Source organism: Sturnus vulgaris, chromosome 20 (assembly GCF_052056855.1).
Source record: "Sturnus vulgaris isolate bStuVul1 chromosome 20, bStuVul1.hap1, whole genome shotgun sequence".
Classification (NCBI taxonomy): domain Eukaryota; kingdom Metazoa; phylum Chordata; class Aves; order Passeriformes; family Sturnidae; genus Sturnus; species Sturnus vulgaris.
Genome location: NC_142262.1, coordinates 10900789 through 10920674, shown reverse-complemented (window position 1 = coordinate 10920674; position 19886 = coordinate 10900789). Strand labels below are relative to the sequence as shown.

General features: G+C 56.8%; 2 protein-coding genes across 2 annotated transcripts in view; one reads left to right on the top strand and one right to left on the bottom strand.

The window, feature by feature from the left end:
- Positions 1 to 10664, bottom strand: part of STX8 (syntaxin 8) — a 97838-nt gene extending 87174 nt beyond the window's left edge. The window contains exons 1-4 of the mRNA XM_088176510.1: positions 10598 to 10664; positions 9997 to 10096; positions 6345 to 6439; positions 4625 to 4735 (exon numbers count right to left, since the gene is read on the bottom strand). Of these exons, the coding sequence (XP_088032636.1) occupies positions 4625 to 4735; positions 6345 to 6439; positions 9997 to 10096; positions 10598 to 10614 (323 nt within the window). The 5' untranslated portion in view covers positions 10615 to 10664. The remainder of the gene's footprint in view (positions 1 to 4624; positions 4736 to 6344; positions 6440 to 9996; positions 10097 to 10597) is intronic.
- A 2658-nt stretch (positions 10665 to 13322) lies between these two features.
- Positions 13323 to 19026, top strand: LOC106862291 (TBC1 domain family member 24-like). The gene is made up of 7 exons (XM_088176468.1): positions 13323 to 13425; positions 14406 to 15441; positions 15825 to 15983; positions 16341 to 16404; positions 17454 to 17549; positions 17745 to 18009; positions 18748 to 19026. The coding sequence occupies exons 1-7, from the start codon at positions 13323 to 13325 to the stop codon at positions 18891 to 18893; spliced, it is 1869 nt and encodes a 622-aa protein (XP_088032594.1). The 3' UTR covers positions 18894 to 19026.
- The last annotated feature ends 860 nt before the right edge of the window (positions 19027 to 19886 follow it).

Genomic DNA, 19886 nt, shown 5'->3' with positions numbered 1-19886 from the left:
CATTAGATTTCCATGTATTTATCGAGGTTGGCAATTAAGCTTGATTAGAGAAAGTTACACACACCTAAAATGCAATTTTACACATTACCCAGCTTTCCTCCCTGCTTTAGGGATTAAATATGCTCTTTTATCTCCCAGTCTCACAACTGGCAGCAGGTTTGTGAGCACGACAGAAGAATTACACTGCTAAAGATGGAAACATCACTGCAGCTCACCCAATTCAGTTCAATTAGAAGGACACAAAACCCAGAGTAACAACATCTGCCAAAGTTGTTTAACTAAAGCAAAGGGAACATAAAGCTCTCTGCTTGCTAAAAGGAGCAGAACTATTTCTGCCTGTTAAGAAACAGCCAAGGCAAGCAAATTTGAAATAATTTGCACTCTGTCTCTCCCCCTCCCACCAGTGCTGTGCCCTATTCTTGTAGGCTAGGTCATGACAAGTGGTCTGCTCGTTACAATAATCTTTGTGACATGTTTGGTAACTGCCTTCCCACACAACACAGCACAACTTCCTCCTGCCTCTGATCCTGCCCTGCCTCGCCTGGCTGGTGTGAAGATTAAAGCTTATCCAATTAGCCACCCACTGCCTCCGCCAAGTTAATCAGGCAAATCTTGGGAGCCTCACAGAGCACTCGAGTGTGGGGATGGCTTTTGATTATGGGAGCAGATTTAACTAATTACAGGGCTCAGCAATGAGTATAAAAGGTGATGGGGTTTACAATCAGGGAGCTCTGTCACTGCCTAACAAGGGAGGGCTTGTCTTATTGTTTCACTGATAAGTCTTAGAACACCTCCCAAGTAACTTAGATTACTCAACCAGCACTTACTCTAGGCCAAGGCCACACATCAAGGCTTAGGGCTTTACAAGACTGATCAGCAAGACTGAGTCTTAAACAAAACCTGGGTCATATGACAATTGGGTGGATGATCACTTGAACATTCCCTGAACTACAGAAGGGCTCTTTGAAGCACCCAGGGCACCCCAGCCTGGCTTCACAGGTCACTCTCCACATGGGTGCTGCAGGACTGGGGCATTCTCTCACTTACAGTGCTCACTCTATTTTTAGGAAGCTCTAAGCTAATAAATAAAATAAATATAATTTTGATATACAAAATAGAAACCTTCTCTATCTCTCCAAAAACCCGTGAGAGGCCACAGGAGCACAGGCACTTCCAAATCCCCTCCAGGCACCATCCCAGGTGGAGATTTCCCCACAAGAACCTCTCCTGATGGGAAGCCTCCAGCATTCCCTGCAGCTGGCAGAGGACTTCCAGCCCCACCAGCATAAGAACTGCTGTTCCCATACTCCAGGAAATTCCATGTTGCTCTTGACATCATTTCCCAGTGTTTCCCTGGGTTCTCTGGTCCTACTGCTTCAAGGACTGGCAGCTGCATGTGGACAATCCTGTTGGACAACCTGACCACGCTGGCTCTTGACCACACAGCCAAAGGCACATTCATCCTGGAAAGGCCCAGCCCAGCCCTAGATCTGATCCTGGGACTCAGGTGTTCTCCTGGATGGACAATTCGCTCTTTTCCCATCCTTCCCACCCACCTCCCAGAACTGAGGCCAGCCCCATCCCAGCTCAGGACACTGAAGCTGCAGCCAGGAGGCTCCAGCAGGAGCTGGGAGGGAGGAAGGACACCAGGAAGGACTTCCAGAAGCACCTAAACAACTTTTGTTGATCTTATTTCCCAAAAAGAGCATTTTCCCCCTACAAACAACAGCCAGATTCCCAAAAGCATTTGGCACCTGAAGCCAGGCACTCATGGATTGAAACCTGTTTGGCATTAGGCAAAATTCCTATTTGGATCAAGGCTGAAACACCTTCCATCTGTCAGGAAAATGTTCAACCAAGAAAAATGGTGACCCACATTGAAGAGGAAAAAAGAATAAAATGTACCCAGGGCAGCTCTTACAGAAGGTGCTTTGTGTCCCACAGATAGCAGAAGTTGTCCCTATTTTTGAGGAATTCCAAGAGACATCAAGGAAGGCAAGTTAAGTTATTGATTCCCTGGTGACTGACATGGACTTCTCCAGCCTGACACCTGGTCAGACAGGAGCAAAAATATTCCCATTCCTCTGTCTCCACAAATGTTTGACATGTGACATCCAGAAAAATTAACATTCCTGGTTGCTTTTCCCACCCCTGCCTTTGGAGGGGAGTGAAACCCTGGGAATCCTGCCCCACTAAAGCCCCTCTTCTAACAAGCTGCACAGATCTCTCCCAAGGAGAAAAGGGAGCAGAAGATACTGAAATTGTTATTAAAACCCAATTAAAGGAAATGGAACTGGCCCTGCTCAAGGGGAGTCACACAAACAGCACAACCTTTCCCTGGAAAATCCCAGTGGCACCTTAATTAAGGCCGGAAGGGGCAGGAATGCTGTCCCTGAGCCATGGAGCGTCCTGCCCACAGTTGTCACTTGGGATCAACCCTGAGAGCATTAAAGCACAGCCCTGCACCCCAGAAACAGCTTCAGAGCAGCTTTCAAAGGATGTAAAACTCACTGAGTGGTGACCAAACGTAAACCAGCTTAATTCCAGGGAAAACCTCCCAGCCCCAGACCCTGGGACAATAAATATGTGATCAGTGGTGCAGGAAGGTTAATGAAAGGAAGGGCTGCTGGCAAGAACAGGACCTGGGCACCGTGGGCTGTCACATCAGGGCTGGATTAGATATGGAAAAGCAGCACAAGCCAGGCAAGTGTCACTGCTCAGCTTCATCAAACTCCAGGTGCTGATTTTTCTAATGCGGGGAAAAGCTGAGTGTCAGCTCCAGGCACATTCCAGGCTGGGCTCTGCCACCTCCAGAATCCCAAAGCTGGGCCAGGACTCTGCAAGGATTTCAGAGGGACCCCGAGCTGGGAGCAGCAGCTGAGCCCTACAGACCCTGGGGGCTCCGTGCCTGACACAGCTCCTGCCAGGATCCTTCCAAACTCTTCCAAACTCCTTCCAAACTCCTTCCAAGCTGTCTCCAAGCCCTGTCCCTACAGACCCACAAACAGCCCAGGCTCAGACAACAGAGCAAAGTTGGATTTCCTGACACAAGATTCAGGCCCTGAGTTGTTTCTGCCTGTACCCCTAAAAACCAGACCCACAAGGGAGACCATGGATGGGGTGGGAATTCACCACACGGAATATTTGGCATAGTTTCATCCATTTTTAATAAAATAAGTTAAAAGGGAACTATAAAACATCAAGCCTTGCAACACTAGCAAATAAATACTCTCTCTGATGTTATCTTCTGCTGGAAAATACTGGATTCCTGATTGTTTCTAATGGGGCTTGAAATTATCAAGGGATTTTGATATTTTCCTCCTGTTTGCTTCAACACCTTCTGGCTGGGGCAACCCAAGGCTGAGTCCCTGAAGCAGCACCTTGCCAACAATGCCCTGCCACAGCAGGGATGGCCACAATGCCGCACCAGCTCAGGGACTGCAGGGCAGGGGATACAAGACCTCTCCCACATCACAGACCTACATTTTGCCTGCTCGACTGTTTCACATGTTTTGGGTGACTCAGTGATAGATTTAAGAGCCAACACAAGAACAGGAGCTGCACTGAGCTCTGGAGAATCCAAACCTTGAACAATTGTTTGGGTTCAACCCGTCTGGATGTTTATCACCTGCAGCAGGTGCTGCCCTGACGTCCGGATACATAAAGATGGCAAATGACAATCACATGTTACAGAATGGGCTGGGCTGGAAGGGACCTTGAAGATCACCAGTGCCACCTCTGCCATGGGCAGGGACACCTTCCACTGTCCCAGGCTGCTCCAAGCCCTGTCCAGCCTGGCCCTGGACACTTCCAGGGATCCAGGGCAGCCACAGCTTCTCCAGGCAGCAAGGGCAGCACAGCTTTGAGAGTAACAAACACCCCAGAGAACACAAGCACTGAAACCAACCCCTTCACCCCCACTGAAGAGACCCTCAGCAAACACAAATATACCCAGGAATGCAGAAAAGCATCAGCTGAACTCTGAGTATCACCAAAATCAAGTGTCCAACAACCAGCACTCACAGAGTGATGCCTTCAGTTTGAGCTTTCCTATTTCCAGACTCTGCACTGCATTGGTGTGTGAGTCTGAACTCCATCCAAAGTGTCAGCAAGTTCTCCTCCCAGCTCAGGCACACAAAACAATCCTTTGCCAGCCCCACAACCAAGGACAGCGCTGCAGCTTCAGCCCCAAAAAGTGCAAAGAGCAGCGACTGGAGGAGAGAATGTGGGAGGATGGCACTGCAGAAGCTGGAGCTGCAATTGGACAATGAAGGCCAAGATGGAAATGGAGCCAAAGTGATCCAAGTGTGAGAACTCGTGACTCGGATCCATCTTGGCTCCATCTTGGCTGGAGCCACGGCCGGGCTCTTGCAGTGCCCAAGGTGAATCCTTGGAAGGGCTTGGAATAAATCCCTGCTTTATTCCTTCAGCACTGCCCAGCCTCTGCTCCAGGTAGCTCTCCAGGCATCAAGGAGACTGCCAGGAATGTGCTGTCACTGATAAAACCACACCATTTCTAAGCAAATGAACCTCCTGTGTTACCTGCAGGGGTAAATGAGTTCAGTGTCACCTCAGATGCACCCAAAGACAGATCCTGCTGGGACTGGAGGGGACAGTGCCATACCTGCTCATGTCTGGCTCCGGGCCTTCATTCCTGTAGGATGCCTCGAGCTGTCTGTGCCGTGTCAGGAGGTCGTCCACCAAATTCTGCCTCCTGTCTCCCTCCAGCTGCGTGCTGGTGGCTCTGGGTTAAGGACCAAACTCAGAAACACGGAAAAGCTTTCATTTCCTTGTATAAAATAATATTTGTTATACATTCGTAAAATAAATCAGGCTCCCTGATCATCCAAATTAATAATTTTAACTCGAAAAAAGGCTCCAAGATCTAAAAGGATTGGTCACGTTTTTCTGAATGAAACCTGCTGTTATTCTAAATGTTTCTGATCTTTATATATCTGAAACAAAAGACTTCATACAGTGGCCATAGAATGATCTTTATCTTATCATCTCAATGTAATTAGAGAACTGAAAGGACAGTTACTGACAAATTAGCATTAAGAATAGCATTTCCCCCTCCAAAATCCAACCAAATTAATTTGCTGGTCTCTAACAGTGACAATGTACCAGTACTGCACAGGTTAAGCTCAGGGAAGGATGAGATTTCTTCAAAGAGCTCCAAATTACACCAGGGCAGGGCCAAGCAGAACAGAGCCTTTAAAATCAGCAGGGCATTTCTCATCTCACTTCACTGGAGGCTCCTCACACAGACCAGGGAGCAGCTCCCAGCCAAGTGATCAGAGAAAAACCCAAATTTTCCTTTGAGCATCTGTTTTCACTTGCAATTCATGAGCAGAACACCCGACAGCCACTGGTGAGCAAAGGAACAATTCACAAAGTGCCTCTGAAGAGCTGTGCCTTCCACAGGGGAGCTGTGGGGACTTATTTTAAAATTAGCCTTAGAGACATCCTGAAGGATTTCTAAGTCTCTCCCAAGTACTGCTGAGTGGGTTCAGCAATGGCTGAACTGGTTTGTGTGTGTTTTCTGCCACAGCAGCAGCATCTGCCAGCTCCAGCACCCCCTGGGCAGGGGAGTTCCAACCCTGGGCATCAGCACAGCACTCAGTCAGGGCTCAGGAGGGATTTCTGCTGTGCTAGGCTGAAATTAAACATTCCTCCCTCCAACCAGACTGCTCCTGGATACCTTCAGGGAGATGGACATACCTGTGACTCCTTAAGATGACTCTTCCAGCCTAGCCCTGCCTGGCTGTGGGTAACACTCCTAGCAGCAAATCTGTGATTTCTTCCCAAGGCGTGTTTCACAGCATTTTGATCCATCTGAAGCTGCAGCCCTGTTGTTTCTTAAGTCAGCCAAAGTCAGAATACCCCAGCCCTGCCCACAGCCTGAATAAAGCCTCCTTCCTTTTAGCCAGACCTGGCCAAGAGAAAATGCCAAGAGAAAAAGCCACAAGAAAAGCCAAGAGAAAATGCCACCTGGCCAGTTTAATACTGGACAAGTGACCTTGCTCACACACCAGCAGTGCCTGCACAGCACAGACAGCACCAGGGCAGCTCTGAGGTGGCTCAGACATGTCCTTAAGCTCCTCTCAGCCCAGGTGACTCAGAGGTGACCAGAGCCAGGTTCTGGCCCAGCACCCCAGAGGTGCCCAGCCCTCCCTGCACTGCAGCTGCCATGAAAATAACAACCAGCAGCACAGAGAAAGCTCTGGTGACAAAATCTCCTGCAAAGGGAATTGAGGGGAAAGCCCAGAGTGTGTGGCAGAGGAATGGCAGCACATTTCCCACTGTGCCCCCAGCCCACAGGGGCAGGGGCTGTCTGCAGATACATCTGACGTGTTGACACCGCCCGCAGCAGCAGCTCCCTCAGCTGCTCAATCTTCTCCCTGAGGCTCTGCAGCGAGGTCCTGATGGCCACATTGACCTGGAGGAACACACACATTGTCACTGGCCTGCTCTGTCAGATTTGCATGACATTTCACACTGCTTCATGTGCGTTTAACTTTTACTGCACAGGTGTGAAGGGCTCCACTGCAACCCCAGAGAGCCTGTTCGGAGCCAGAAGTCACTCCAGGCTGCTTACAAAACAATGGAATGGTTTCACAAACACAATTCTAAGGCATTAATGCTGATGAATACGGAAAGCTGTCTTTCAAGTCTTTATAAACACACTTCTTTACACGGGCAAAACATTTCAGCACATTTTAATATTTTCCAGATAAATTTCCAGCTCTTTTCTCTGATCTTCAATAAAAACACAGGCATCAGCTTCTTTTGCCACTGGGTTTCTTTCCCAGCTACCAGGATCAGAGAGAAGGTTGCTACAGGTTCACACATTCTCTGCACTGAACTCCTCCAGACTTGAAACTTAACACCCCAAAGAAATTCAGATTGTTCCATTTCCCTTCACATAGCACCCACGACTCCCAATCCTTTTTCACCACTGACCTGCCCAAGACCCAGATGTGTCAGTTCTCAGTAAAAATGTGATTCAGTCATTCTTCCCTGATGCAAGCAAACACCAGACTTGCAGGAATCCTCCTGCTTTCTCCCCACCCCTTCCCAACTCAAACTCACATTATCCTCTTGAGTTTTTCCTCCTTAGATGTTATTTCTTCTCATCCCATTTATGCAGAAAAAACTCTTTAACTGCAATTAACAATGCAAGTCGTCCTAATTAAGATTTGCTGTGCCTCCTGTTTACAAGCAGTGGCTTACAATGGGCAGCAACCCCAGCTGCTCTGTGGGGAACTGGGAACAGAAAGGAATAGCTGCTCTCACTCTCAGTCCTGCTTTCTTGGAGACACAGAGGCAGCAGCAGCTGTCAGCAGTGCTGCCAGACGCTGCCTGGGTGTGTGCACTGGATGGAGCAGGAGAGCCTCAGATTAAATAAACCTCTGTGCCCAGGGAGGTTAGATCTCAAACACCACCAGATGCACCCAGGCTGAGGCAGCCAAAATCTGGACCAAAGCAGCACAACACCAACACGGCAGCAGATCCAAACCAGAATGGGGGATCAGCAATTTTGGGAATGCTGAAGCTTCTGCAATCAGGTAATTAAAGGTCTTCTCATTTGTTCGCAGCTCCAGGTGGAGAGCGCTGCATTTGACTGACCCAGAACAGCAAAAGAGCACAAAGGTGACACAGCCAAAAAAGTCACCAAATGCAGCCACCTGGCCAGAAACTGCAGTGAAAGAACAAAAGATTTCACCTCCTTCACAGAAAACTAAGAAAGAAGAAAAGCAGAAAGAAAAAAAACCAATGGAAGTTTTAAGATCAGCTTATCAGAGCAGAGTTCACAGATGGTAAGTGCTGGATTAAAATTTTTACTCCGTTTGTTTTTCCATTTTAAATTTTTTGCTCTATTTTTGGCTCAGCAACAAGCAAGAAGTTTTTCAGGCATGCTAATTGCAAAGTAGTATAAAAATAAAAACCTGTTTACATTCTCCCTAAAAGGCCAGTATTTTACAAAGACATTTTCCTGCATTACATCAGGAGGCACAGGACACGCGACTGCTCAGCCGTGATTTCTCAACAGGCACTTCTGTTATGAAAACACCTCTCTCGTTGTTGGAAACTTGTTTAGAGTAGAATCAAACACTGCCAAATATTCCACTTTACCTCTTAATGGATTAAAGGAAGCTGGAAAACACAGGGCATGGGACAAATGATTTTATGGAGAAGTCAGTCACCCGTGTCATGTTTCCATAAAACACAACCTCGGAGAGTTCCAGCCCCAGAAAGGCTCCAAACAACACCAACCCCACATTTCCTTGGGGTTTGGACTCCTCAGAGGCACTGATGGCAGCTGAGAACTTTGCCCTCTATAAATACAGACACATTGAGCAGCAATCTTTTTATTGGTCTTCTGTTGCTGAGGTGTATCTGTACAATTCTGATACTTCACCATCCTGAAAGCAGGAATTTAATCTGCACCTCCAAACACTCCAAAGCCAGAGAAAATACTGCTCTCAAATCCCACTGATTTGGGGTTTCTGAAACTCCTTCTCAACTCCTGCTGAACTGAGGCAGACATTCAGCAGCACTGATTATTGTGCACAGCCTACGCACTTTTCCTCAGAATTTCTTCCAAGGAAACATTTCAAAAATGACATTTGATTTGAACGCCTCTCAGCAAAGTGAGTGGCCCAGCAGATTCAGTGATCAGGCACTGCATTACAGCCCTGATATAGAGAGGGGGGAGATAAAGCACTGGGGCTTTAATTATCCAAATTATCATAAACTACCAACTCAAGGGCTTACAGCAATTTTCATCTGAACACAGCAAAGGGAGCAGGTAATGACTCAAAGCTGCTCCTGAATGAAAGGACAAGGCTTGGAGCCCCAGGGAAAGCAGCATCCTGAAAACCTTTATTTTATTTTATGTCTTAAACAGGAAGTGTGAAAACGTGGAGAACACATTCCTGGGCAAGCTCCAACTGCTGCTTCCCATTCCTATTTAAATCTGGATTTGTATTTTGTTGGAAATGCAGCTAAAACAAGGCTGCAAAGTTCTTATTCCCTCTGATCTGCAGCCACTGCAAAAGGAGGAGTCAGCCCTAGAGGAGGAACATCTGCTCCCTGTTCACAGAGAGAGGGCACAGAGCAGCTGCTGAACATCCCAACATCCCTGAGCTCTGCGACAGCTCCATCCCAGCCTCCCAGCATCCCTGAGCTCTGGGACAGCTCCATCCCAGCCTCCCAGCATCCCTGAGCTCTGGGACAGCTCCATCCCAGCCTCCCAGCATCCCTGAGCTCTGGGACAGCTCCATCCCAGCATCCCAGCATCCCTGAGCTCTGGGACAGCTCCATCCCAGCCTCCCAGCATCCCTGAGCTCTGGGACAGCTCCATCCCAGCATCCCAACATCCCTGAGCTCTGGGACAGCTCCATCCCAGCCTCCCAGCATCCCTGAGCTCTGGGACAGCTCCATCCCAGCATCCCAACATCCCTGAGCTCTGGGACAGCTCCATCCCAGCCTCCCAGCATCCCTGAGCTCTGGGACAGCTCCATCCCAGCATCCCAACATCCCTGAGCTCTGGGACAGCTCCATCCCAGCATCCCAACATCCCTGAGTTCTGGGACAGCTCCATCCCGGCAGAGCCGGCCCGGGGCAGGCAGCAGGGTGTGCCCAGCACCGCCACAGCTCCTCCCCTAAACCAGCCCTGCTGCACGCAGAGATTCACTGCTGCCAAACCCAAACGACCTTTGTGACACCGGGAAGCCACTGCTCATTCCCAGGTGGCGTTCTCGTTCCTTTACAGACGCATCAAGGGACAGACACCGGCGCTGGGTTCCTGCCGTGGAACACAACCTTCCCCGGCGACAGCGACACAGCCCCGGCCCCGACCCGCCCGTGCCGCGGCTCCTGCACCTCCCCGGGCCCGCATCCCGGGAATTCCGCCCTCCCGGTCCCGTCGGACCCGGCAAATCCAAACCCAGCCCGCCCCAAGCCCCGCCGAACCCCTCCCTGCCGGGGCACCTTGGCCGAGCTCTCCCCGCTCCGCTGGCAGCGGTTCCGCTCCTGAATCCTCTCGGCGATGTCCTGGGCGAGCTGGCGAGCGGCGGCGAGCAGCGGGAGCCTAGGGGCACGGCAGCGACTGAGCCCGGGGCTGCGGGATGGAGCCGGGACCGGCCGGGATGGACTGGGATGGGCTGGGACCCGCTGGGATGGGCTGGGACCCGCTGGGATGGGCTGGGACTCGCTGGGATGGGCTGGTATAAGCCTCGGGAAAAGGCCCGGGAGAGGAAGGCACAGCACCCCCAAAGCACACACACAAAGCCTGGGATGGGCTTTGGGAAAAGACTCCGGTAGAAGGCAAGCACCCCCAAAACACACACACAAAAAGCCTAGGATGGGCTTTGGGAAAGGACCCGGAGAAGGGAAGGCACAGCACCCCCAAACACACGCACACACCGGGATGGATTTGGGAAGGCACACCCCCACACCCCGCACAGCCCAGCCCCGCCCGGCCCCGCTCCCGCCCGTGCCGGGCCCCGGAGGCTCCGGACGCTCCGCAGCCCCGGCAGGGCCGAGCCCGGCCCGCAGCCCCCGGCCCGGCCCGGCCCGGCCCGGTGCTCACCAAGGGTCCGGAGCCATCGCGGCCCCGGAACCTTCGCGGCGCTTCCGCCGGATCCGCCCGGACTCGCGGCGCGCAGGCGCCGGGAGGGCACGGAGGGGAAGGGGAAATGGGAGAGGAGAGAGATGGACAGGGGAGAGAGGTGCCGGGGTGCGGGCCCCGGGGAGCGGAGCCGGCCCCAGGGACGCAGCGGTGCGGGGTGCCCGGTGCTGCGGGGAGCGGAGCGGATGGCGCAGCGGTTCCCATGTGCGGTACGGGGGGCAGAGGCGGGTGTTCAGGGGCAGAGGTGCAGATGTGTGGGGTGCAGGAACACAGATGTCCAGGGTTTACAGGTGCAGAGGCAGAGGTTTGTAGAGATGCAGATGTGCAAGGTGCAGATGTGCACAGCACAGAACCAGAGCTGTCCCCACCCCTCCCTTGCTGCCACACAAACCCAGCACTGAGCGGTGACACCGGTTCCCTTCTCCGAATCCCCAGCCCTGTTCCCTGCCCATCTCCAGTGACAGTCGCTGCCCTCCCTGCCCACGCCGATGTCCCCGGTCCCAGGTGACACTGGCGATGCTGGCACTGTCGCTGTTTTGGCCACCGTGGGCGCAGCCCCTCGCTCCCGCAGAAACTCCGTCCAAGCCCTCCCCACCCCTAACTCGCCAGGATTTGGCCTCTCTCTTTGTTTTGAGGTGCGCTCGGTGACGCAAGACGGGCACAATCTGAGGAGCAGTCTCGGGGCGCTGCCGGCGAGGCTTTATCGCCCTCGTGATGTGTTGATAACGATAGTGATGACGATAGTGATAAGGACAATCATAACAGTAATGATAACGATATTGATGACGATATTGATAACGATAACGAGCGTATCCTTGCCAGCACGTTCACATTGCCGGGGTTGATCGCCGCTGTGCTCCCCCATTCCCGGAAGCTGATCCCTCTGTGCTCCCCCATTCCCGGGTAATTCCCCTCTGTGCTTTCCCGGGCTGGGCTCTGTGTCCTGGCCCGGCTCTCCGCACACCCGGAGATGCTCCCGCTGCCGTGGCCATTAAACATTCATGGCCTTCGGCTGCGCTGCTCAGCCGGAGCCCCACGGCCTCTACATATTTAATATTTCGCCATTAAAAACGCATGAAGCGACATTTCCTTTCGCCCTGTCCCTAATGCACTTCCATCTCCATCTCCGGAGCGTGTGCCGGAGGTTTCAGAGCTCGTCGGGCTGGCAGGAAGAGGCGGCCACTGTCCTGGACAAGGCAAATGAGGATAAGGAGGCCGGAAAGGTCCGGGAAAGGCAGCGGGAGCCGCTGCTGCCAGAGCTGGGCAAAGGCTTGGAGCTGCAGAGAGAACGAGCGGCCCCTGGCACCGGGAGCAGAGCGGGGTGCGGTGTGGGGACCCCCCCGGGCCCCAGGAGCGGGGCTGGGGCCGTCACTGCCCCTTCGGGAGCAGCCTGTGGAGCAGAGCCCCCGGACAGGCTCCGGGGCGGATAAGGATAAGGAGATAAGGATAAGGAGAACTCCCACTGGGAGACCCCCTCGCCCCCTCCCACCCGGCACAGCCCGGAGGTCTTTGCTGAGCCTCGCCCCCACTCCGGGGGGCTCCCCGCTTGTCAGGGACAAAGGCGGGGAGGGGTGACGGGACAACCGAGCTGCTCCCGAGGAATTTGGCACAGCACAGAGAAGGTGAGGAAAAGGAGAGGGTCCTCAAGCAGGGAGCCTTGCTCGGGAGATGCCGCAGGGCCGCGGTGCCAGCGGATGCTCAGGGACGTGCTGCAGGTGCAGGTCACGAACAACCTGCGGCTGCTCTTATCACAACAGAAACGATCCGATTTTAAAGGCAAATTAAAAGCCTTTAAAATGTTAGGATGCCTATAAAAGTGCCCGCTAAGTGCAGCATGAGCTGTGAGTTCTGCGTCAGCGCTGTCGGCCCGAGGCGATGTCCTGGGAGCCTCTCTGGAGGCTCCAGCCTCTGCTGGAGGGTGCTTTTCCTCCAGCTCAGCCCTTCTGTCCGTGAATACAGCGCTCAGTCTGCAGCGCGTTGTGAGGCTAAAACACATCGGTACCAACCCGGGGGCAGACGGGGAACACTGAAGCCCCACGGCCATGCCTGCAACAGCCGCGGCCTGAGCTCCGCCGGGGCCGCGGGGGCTGCGGGGCCGCATCGCCCCCAATTACCCCGGGGCTGTGCTGGAGCAGCGCCGAGCACCCGCGGCCGACCCGGTCCTGGCCCCGGCGCCAACAGCGCACGGCGGGGACAGCCGGGGGTCGCTTTTCCACGCGGCCTCGGTGTCCCCCTGTCCCCGGCCCTGCTGCTCACAGCTCCTGTCCCCGGGTCTCCCCAGTGGGAAGCGGTACCAGCCCCAGTCGCTGGGCCGGGGTGTCCCCTCTCAAGGCCAGGCCATGGCCGGAGCCCCCGCCCACCTCAGTCCCCAGCACCTCCTGCCCCGGGCGCTGCGCAGGGAGCGAGCCCCAGAGAGGGAACTCCAAGGTTACCCTCGGCAAAATAAAGGATTCATTTACTACTCGTGTTGCTGTTTGATGGTATCTCAACCCACGGGGTGTTTACAGCCCCCCAGCCGGGCCCGGCGCGGAACTGGGGTAGGAAGGGGCGATGCGGGCGCGGAGCTGCTCCACCCCTCGCTCTATTTACCCCAAATAAACGCCGGTGCCGGGGCTGGCCCTCACCTTAAAAGCGCGGGCAGGTGCCGGGGCCAGAGGGAACCCGGCAGGGGTGGCCGAGCTGGCACATGCTGCAGGTGGGGCTCAGCCTGCCCCGCTCCCCCGGGGGCGCGGCCGCTGCCTTCCCCATGGCCGAGCCGGCCGCGGGCGAGGACTCGGGCACCGGGCGAGGTGAGTGCCGGGACACGTCCGGCGGAGCACAGGGGCTGGGGCAGACCTAAATTCCTGCCCCGACCTGGAGCCTCCGTTCGGCACCCGGGGCCGGGGCACCGGCGGTCGGGTGGGCTCGGGCTGATGATGCTCGGTACCGGGCAGGGCGGCACCCTGGGGAGAGGACGAGGTGATTTTGGGGATCGCGGGGTGCAACAGCCCCTGATTCACCCCCGGTGTTGTCTCAGCCTGGTTTCTGTGGCCAGTCATCCCCGTGACTGTGCTGGGATCAGGCTGTGTCCAGGACAAGGAGTCGAGCCGAGCCACCGCATCCAAGAGCTGAACCTTGAACCAGACTGAGCCTGGGGCCAGCGCCAAACTGAGCTGGAGAGCCAGAGCCCGACCCAGCCAGGCCGACAGGACCGTCCCGATGTGCCACCACCTGCTGTCCCCCCGTGTCCCCTTGGCTCAGTGAGAATTCATCCTTGACCCCCAGCAACTGAGCACAGCCACGATAGAAACATCCGAGAGTTAATGAGTGCGCTAATTGACTTTATCCCTGCCCGTTAATCAGTGGCCAGCAGAGCTCACCCACGCGGGGACAGCTCTCGTGCCCCGTGCAGGGATCGCTCGGACCGAGCTCTCCCGCAGCCCCAGGAAATGCTGCTCCCGTCTCTCTAGGAGGAGCTCAGACTCTGCTCTTCCAGCGCCGGGCTGGCGGCTGCCCGAGCCCTGCCTCGGGCCGTGAGCTTTTGGAGGGCTGGAAAGCCTCTCATGGTGTGAGAAGAAACCCTGATACCCAGCTAGGACCTGGCTCCACACTTCTCCAGAGCCCTGAGCTGATGGGAGCGGGAGAGGGCAAAGCCTGAAACCCTTCCCTTTTTAGGGGAGAACAAAGAAAGCCGGGACGTGGCTGGGAGACTTCAGAGCGCCCTCAGCCAGAGTGAAACTCTGTTGGTGGGGTGGTGAAAGGTGTTCAATAAAAGCTCTTTGTCCTACAGAGGTGCTTGGCTCGTCCCCGGTCACCATCGTGGTCACGTCCGAGGCTGACACGTGGGACATCGACACCTCGTCCTGCCTGGGCTGCGGGCAGTTCGTGGACTGGGACAAGATGCCGGAGCCACAGCAGCCGGCGCAGATCCCGCGGGACGTCCTGGACAGGCCCCCGAAGGAGCTGAAGAGGCTGGCGAGGGAAGGCTGCTGGGGCTGGAGCCACGGGGGTCGGGCCTGGCTCTACCCCCGGCTCATCCAGCGGGTCTCCTGCCGCCTCGTCACCCCCGACGCGCTCGTGTACAGGGACGTGGCCGCCCGGCTCTTCGGGAAGCCCAGCGTGAGCTCCCACCCTCTGCCCGAGTTCCTGGAGGGCTGCCCCATGCCCACCTACTGCCTCAACCCGCACGGGGTCACGGCCCTGAAGAAGATCCTCATCTGCGTGGGCGACATGTTCCCCGACATCACGTACAGCCCCCTCCTGCCCGCGCTGGCGGCACTGCTGCTGCACTACAGCGAGGACGAGGCGCAGTGCTTCGAGAGTGTCTCTCGCCTCATCGCCAGCAACGCTCCCCACGCCGGCTACATCGACCAGTCCTTCCTGGCCCACCAGGCCTCGTGCATGACCTTCGGGGACCTGGCCAACAAGCACTGCCCGGCAGCCCACAGGCTCATAGCCAGCGCCGCCGAGAACGTCCTCGAGGTCTACTCGGAGTGGCTGTCGTGGCTCTTCCCCGGGCTACCCTTTGGCTACGCCGTGCGGGTGCTGGACGTGTTCCTGCTGGAGGGCCAGAAGGTGCTGTACCGCATCGCCCTGGCCCTGCTGAAGCAGTTCCGGCTCTCGGTGGCCCCGGCCGGGCTGCAGGGCTCTGACATCAAGGCAGAACTGCAGGCGTTCGTGAGGAACATCGCCCAGCATGTGACTGTGGACAAACTCCTGGAGAGAGCCTTTGGCATCCGGCTCTTCTCCCGCAAGGAGATCTGGCTTCTCCAGATGGCCAACAGGAAGGCCTTGATGGAGAGGGGCATCACCGTGGTGCAGAGAAGGTGAGGAGAGCCCTGAGTTCCCCAGCTCTGGGGGCTGAGCAGGCAAAATGGGAATTCCTGTGGAGAACACCCGGGGGGAGCTGCAGGCACCTCCCACAGCCGGGGCTGTGCTGGGCCCTGCCAGGCCCTGGGGACCCTGTCAGGGGACAAGGCACAGCCAGAGCTTGGGACCCTGTCAGGGGACAGGGCACAGCAGAGCTGGGGACTTGTCAGGGGACAGGGTACAGCAGATCTAGGGACCCTGTCAGGGGACAGGGCACAGCAGAGGTGGGGATGATGGCACAGAGCTCACACTGCAAAGACAGGACAGGACCTGCTGCAGGGGCTGTGCCCCGAAGAGCAGAGGGGCCCCACAGCCCGGCCTGACATCCCTCCCCTCGCAGGCCGTGCTTCCACCTGGCTGTGGACATGCAGAACTTCAGCTCCAGCATTGTCACGGCGCAGGAGATGCGCCTCGTCTGGTCCTGGATTCCCGAGCGCTTCTCGCTCTTCCCCCCGCTGCTGCTCTTCTCCACCTCCGAGGACGGCTGCAGCCTGCAGAGGTGAAGCCTCACCTGCCCAGCAGGGCGGGCGGGTCGGGCGTGGGGAACTCCGGGCAGGGCTTGGTGGTGGAGAAAGGAGAAACACGAGTGATCCGGGGCACCTCTGGGGCTGCTGGGGACCCTCCTGGCCCGATTCAGGGTCCCGAGTGTGGCTCAGGGGAGAGGGCAGAGGCTGGGCCCGATGGCCACCAACACCTGGGCACTGCCCGGGGCACACAGAGCCCTGTGGATGCACCAGGCAGGGACGTCCCCGTGTGCCACACTGTGCCAGGCACGCTGTGAGCGGCCAGGGACAGCCAGCACACCCTGCCCAGGGCTCCAGCTCCCCCTGAGCCCACCCCTTGTCCATCTCTGCAGGTTCTACACGTGCTGTGAAGGCTACGAACCCACGGTGCTGCTCATCAAAACCACCGAGGGCGAGGTGAGCGTTTCCCAGGCAGGGCTGGGCAGGGGACATGGTGGGTGACCCCACAGGCTCTTCTTGGAGCACCCACGGGTTGTGTGGTCCCTGTCCTGCCCCGCCCCAGGCCTGTCCCAGCTCCCAGGACAGAGCAAATGGCACCTCTGGCCACCAGGACACACCTCAGCCAGGGGTGCTGGGGGAACAGGAGGAATGGGTGAGGGGAAGAGAGACCACGAGTGAGACTTTAATTGCAAATACAGACTGGCTCATGGGTCCTCGCTGAACAGACTCTCCTGAAGTCAGCAGATGATTTGTCTGAGCCAGGACTTGCTTTCAAAGCACTACAGGCCAGGTTCTGTCTCTGATTGCACGAGCAGCCACACAAGGGAAATGGAGGAGAAATAAGGACAGTTCCTCCTGAAAGCTGTGGAATAACTGGAAAGGCCCCTGAGCCAGGGCTCTTCCCAGGGACTCTGAGTGCCTCATAAAGCCCTAATTTATCTCTTCACTCTTCATCCCACAGTGGGGGCGAGTTCTGTGAATTGTTAAGGCCTCCCAAAGATTTACTGACCAACAGTGCTGATGCCCCCAGGCTGACACTTCAGGGTGGGGTGGAGATAAACACCTGCCACCCCCAGGGCCTCGTGCAGGTGACCTAGAAAACCTTGTTTCCTACAGGTTTTAGCTCCTGTTATCCCTTGGCTGTGCCAAGGACAGGCAGGAGGAGTTCCCAGCCCTCAGCAGGGCCCCGCAGCCATGGTCAGGTCAGGAGTGTCCACAGCAGGGTCAGCCTTGGCCACCGAGGCTGGGTGGGTTCAGTGCAGAGCACCGGGGATGGGCAGTACAGGATGGAGCTGGCACAGCAGGATTTGTGTCTGGGATTGCTCAGTGCAGGGCACCAGGGATGGCAGTGCAGGATGGAGCTGGCACAGCAGGATTTGGGGCTCTGGTTCCCCAGGGGAACGGGGCAGAGCCCCTGCCCTGCTGAGCCCGGGGCGATGCCGGCGCTCCCGGGGCTGCCTCTGTTCCCGGCCCGTCCCCTGACGGTCCCTGTGCTCTCTCCCAAGGTGTGTGGGGCGTTTCTCTCCTCCGACTGGAGCGAAAGGAAGAAGAACGGAGTCACATCGGGCTTTTTTGGGACAGGAGAGTGCTTTGTGTTCACTGTAAGTCACGGATTATGGCGGGGTCTGTCCCTTCATTGCTGTCCTGCCAGGACACCCTGTCCCTTCCCTGCCCCAGGTGCGGACCTGGACGCAGCGCTCGGCCCCAACCCCCCCAGCAGCAGCAGCAGCAGCATCTTCCCGCAGCGCTGCGAGGTGTCCCAGGGCCGGGGCTCACAGCTGTGTCCCGATGCCCAGGTGCGCCCCGAGGCAGAGAGATACGAGTGGGTGTTCATCAAGAAGCCGGAGCTGGCCAAGGCCGTGCCCCGCTCGCCTTCCCCCGCTCCCGAACCCCGGCTCAGCCCCTCCCGGGACAGCCGCAGCCCCAGCCCCAACCACCTCGCCGTGCCCTCGCCGCAGAGGAGAGGCCGCCTGTCCCCGTTCCTGGCCATCAGGCACTTCCTCCTGCCCTCCAAAACTGCCTCCATGTTCATGGCCGGCTCCCGGGACGGGATCGTTATCGGTAAGGGGGGTCGGGATAGGGTAAGGGGGGTCTGGATCGGTAAGGGGGGTTCGGGATAGGTAACGGGGATCCTTATCGATAAGGGGGAATCGTTATCGATAAGGGGGATCGATACCTGTGAACGGGATCACTATCGGTAAAAGTGATCGATCTCGATAAGGGTATCGATATCAGTAAAAGGGATCCATATCGATAAAAGTGATCGATATCTGTGAACGGGACCACTATCAGTAAAAGGGATCGATATTGATAAGGGGATCGCTATCTGTAAAAGGGATCGATATTGATAAGGTGATCGCTATCTGTAAAAGGGATCCATATCGATAAGGTGATCGCTATCTGTAAAAGGGATCCATATCGATAAGGGGATCGATGTCCATGATCGTTGTCGGTCCCTCCCCAGTGTCGCATCCCCCGCCCGCCGCTGCCGCGCTGGGAAGGACCCGCTCCGGGTTAAACCCCGAGTTTTCCCCAAAGAGCTCCCGGTTGGGGATCTCGGGTTCAAGTCTGGGAAGGCGAGTGCAGCCCCCCCTTCCTCCAGTCCGGGGAACCTCCCGAGAGCCCCAAGGGGAGCCCCGCACCCCAAATCCTGGCCAGGTTCACAGCCCGGGGCCGGAGCGTCCCTTGGCGGGTCAGGAACCCCCGCAGGAACAGCCCCGGAGCGGTGTCAGGACGGGACAAGGGACAGAGAGCGAGGGGCCGGGGCAGCCGGGCCCGACCCTGCGCTCGCTCTTGCAGGTGGAGGGGGAGGCCAAGCCCTGTCCCTGGACGCCAGCCTGCTCTGGGGACACACGGAGCACTGCGAGACCTTCGACAACCCCCCGCTCTGCCAGGAGAACTTCCAGGTGCAGCTCTTGGAGGTGTGGGGCTTTCAAAGGGCGTAGTTCCCGTGGGGACACCGCTCGTGTGCCACCCACGGGCACGGGGACCCCTCCCCGCGCTGGCTACCCCGGCCGGGCTGTGGCCACCTGTGCGGCAGCTCCATCTCCATCGTCCCCTCCGCGGTCAGACCGGACCAGAACAGACCAGACCGAACCAGATCAGACCAGATCAGATCGGATCGGATCGGCCCCGTGGGGCTGTGGAGAGAGGGCGAGGCAGTGCCAGGACCGGGACTGCGGGCGCTGCCCTTGGGGACATACGAGGTCCCCTCCCACAGTTCAGACCCGGCCCACTCCACCCAGTTTGTCCCAGTTTGGGGTGCTGGAGGGGAGGGCAGCCAGTCTGGAGTTTCTCACACCTCCCTGGCCTGTCTGCAGCGTGGGACTCAGCAAAGCAGTGACAGCACGGGCAGATTTTGTGGGAATTCCGAGCCCAGACAAAACCCCACACTGAGCTCCAGGGCTCACCAGAAACGCTCTCAGATTCGCTTCCCCTGGCCCCAAGCCCAGCACAGCCCTTCAAGCCACCCACGGAGCTCTGCAGCCCCCGTGGGTATCCAGGACTGCTCGGGATCCACCAGCACCGGGAGAGACTCTCCTTGTCCCTGGCTGGAAGTGCTGCTGGTGGTAGCAAAGCCCTGCCTGGAGTTTGTGGGGTGCAGCCACAGCCCCGAGGGGACCCCACGTTTGGGCTGAGCCCTTTGCTCTGTCCCCAGCCCAGGGCTGGCGTGAGGCTGCAGGGCTGGACACGGAGGAGATTCCCCAATGGATCACCAGGATGGGCCATTTCAACGTGGAATGGGAAGGTTTGGTGTCACTCTGTCAGACACGGGAGGGTTGCAGGCCACAGGGAACCCTCTGGCTGCAGCAGGAAAACCTCTCCCACCCCAAGCACACTTTCCTCGGTGAGGTCACCTCCCACACATCCCAGCCCTGTGGCCACTCAGGGCAGGAGCTGTGGCTGCCCCGGGGCTGTGCCAGCGCTGGCAGGAGGGT

What these genes read in the sequence shown, in the direction of transcription:
- LOC106862291 (XM_088176468.1), top strand. Translation starts at nt 13,323, where the DNA reads ATGCTGCAGGTGGGGCTCAGCCTGCCCCGCTCCCCCGGGGGCGCGGCC. An exon ending in ATCACCGTGGTGCAGAGAAG is followed by an intron (nt 15,442 to 15,824) that starts GTGAGGAGAGCC and finishes CTCCCCTCGCAG; the next exon opens with GCCGTGCTTCCACCTGGCTG. An exon ending in CCGGGACGGGATCGTTATCG is followed by an intron (nt 18,010 to 18,747) that starts GTAAGGGGGGTC and finishes TCGCTCTTGCAG; the next exon opens with GTGGAGGGGGAGGCCAAGCC.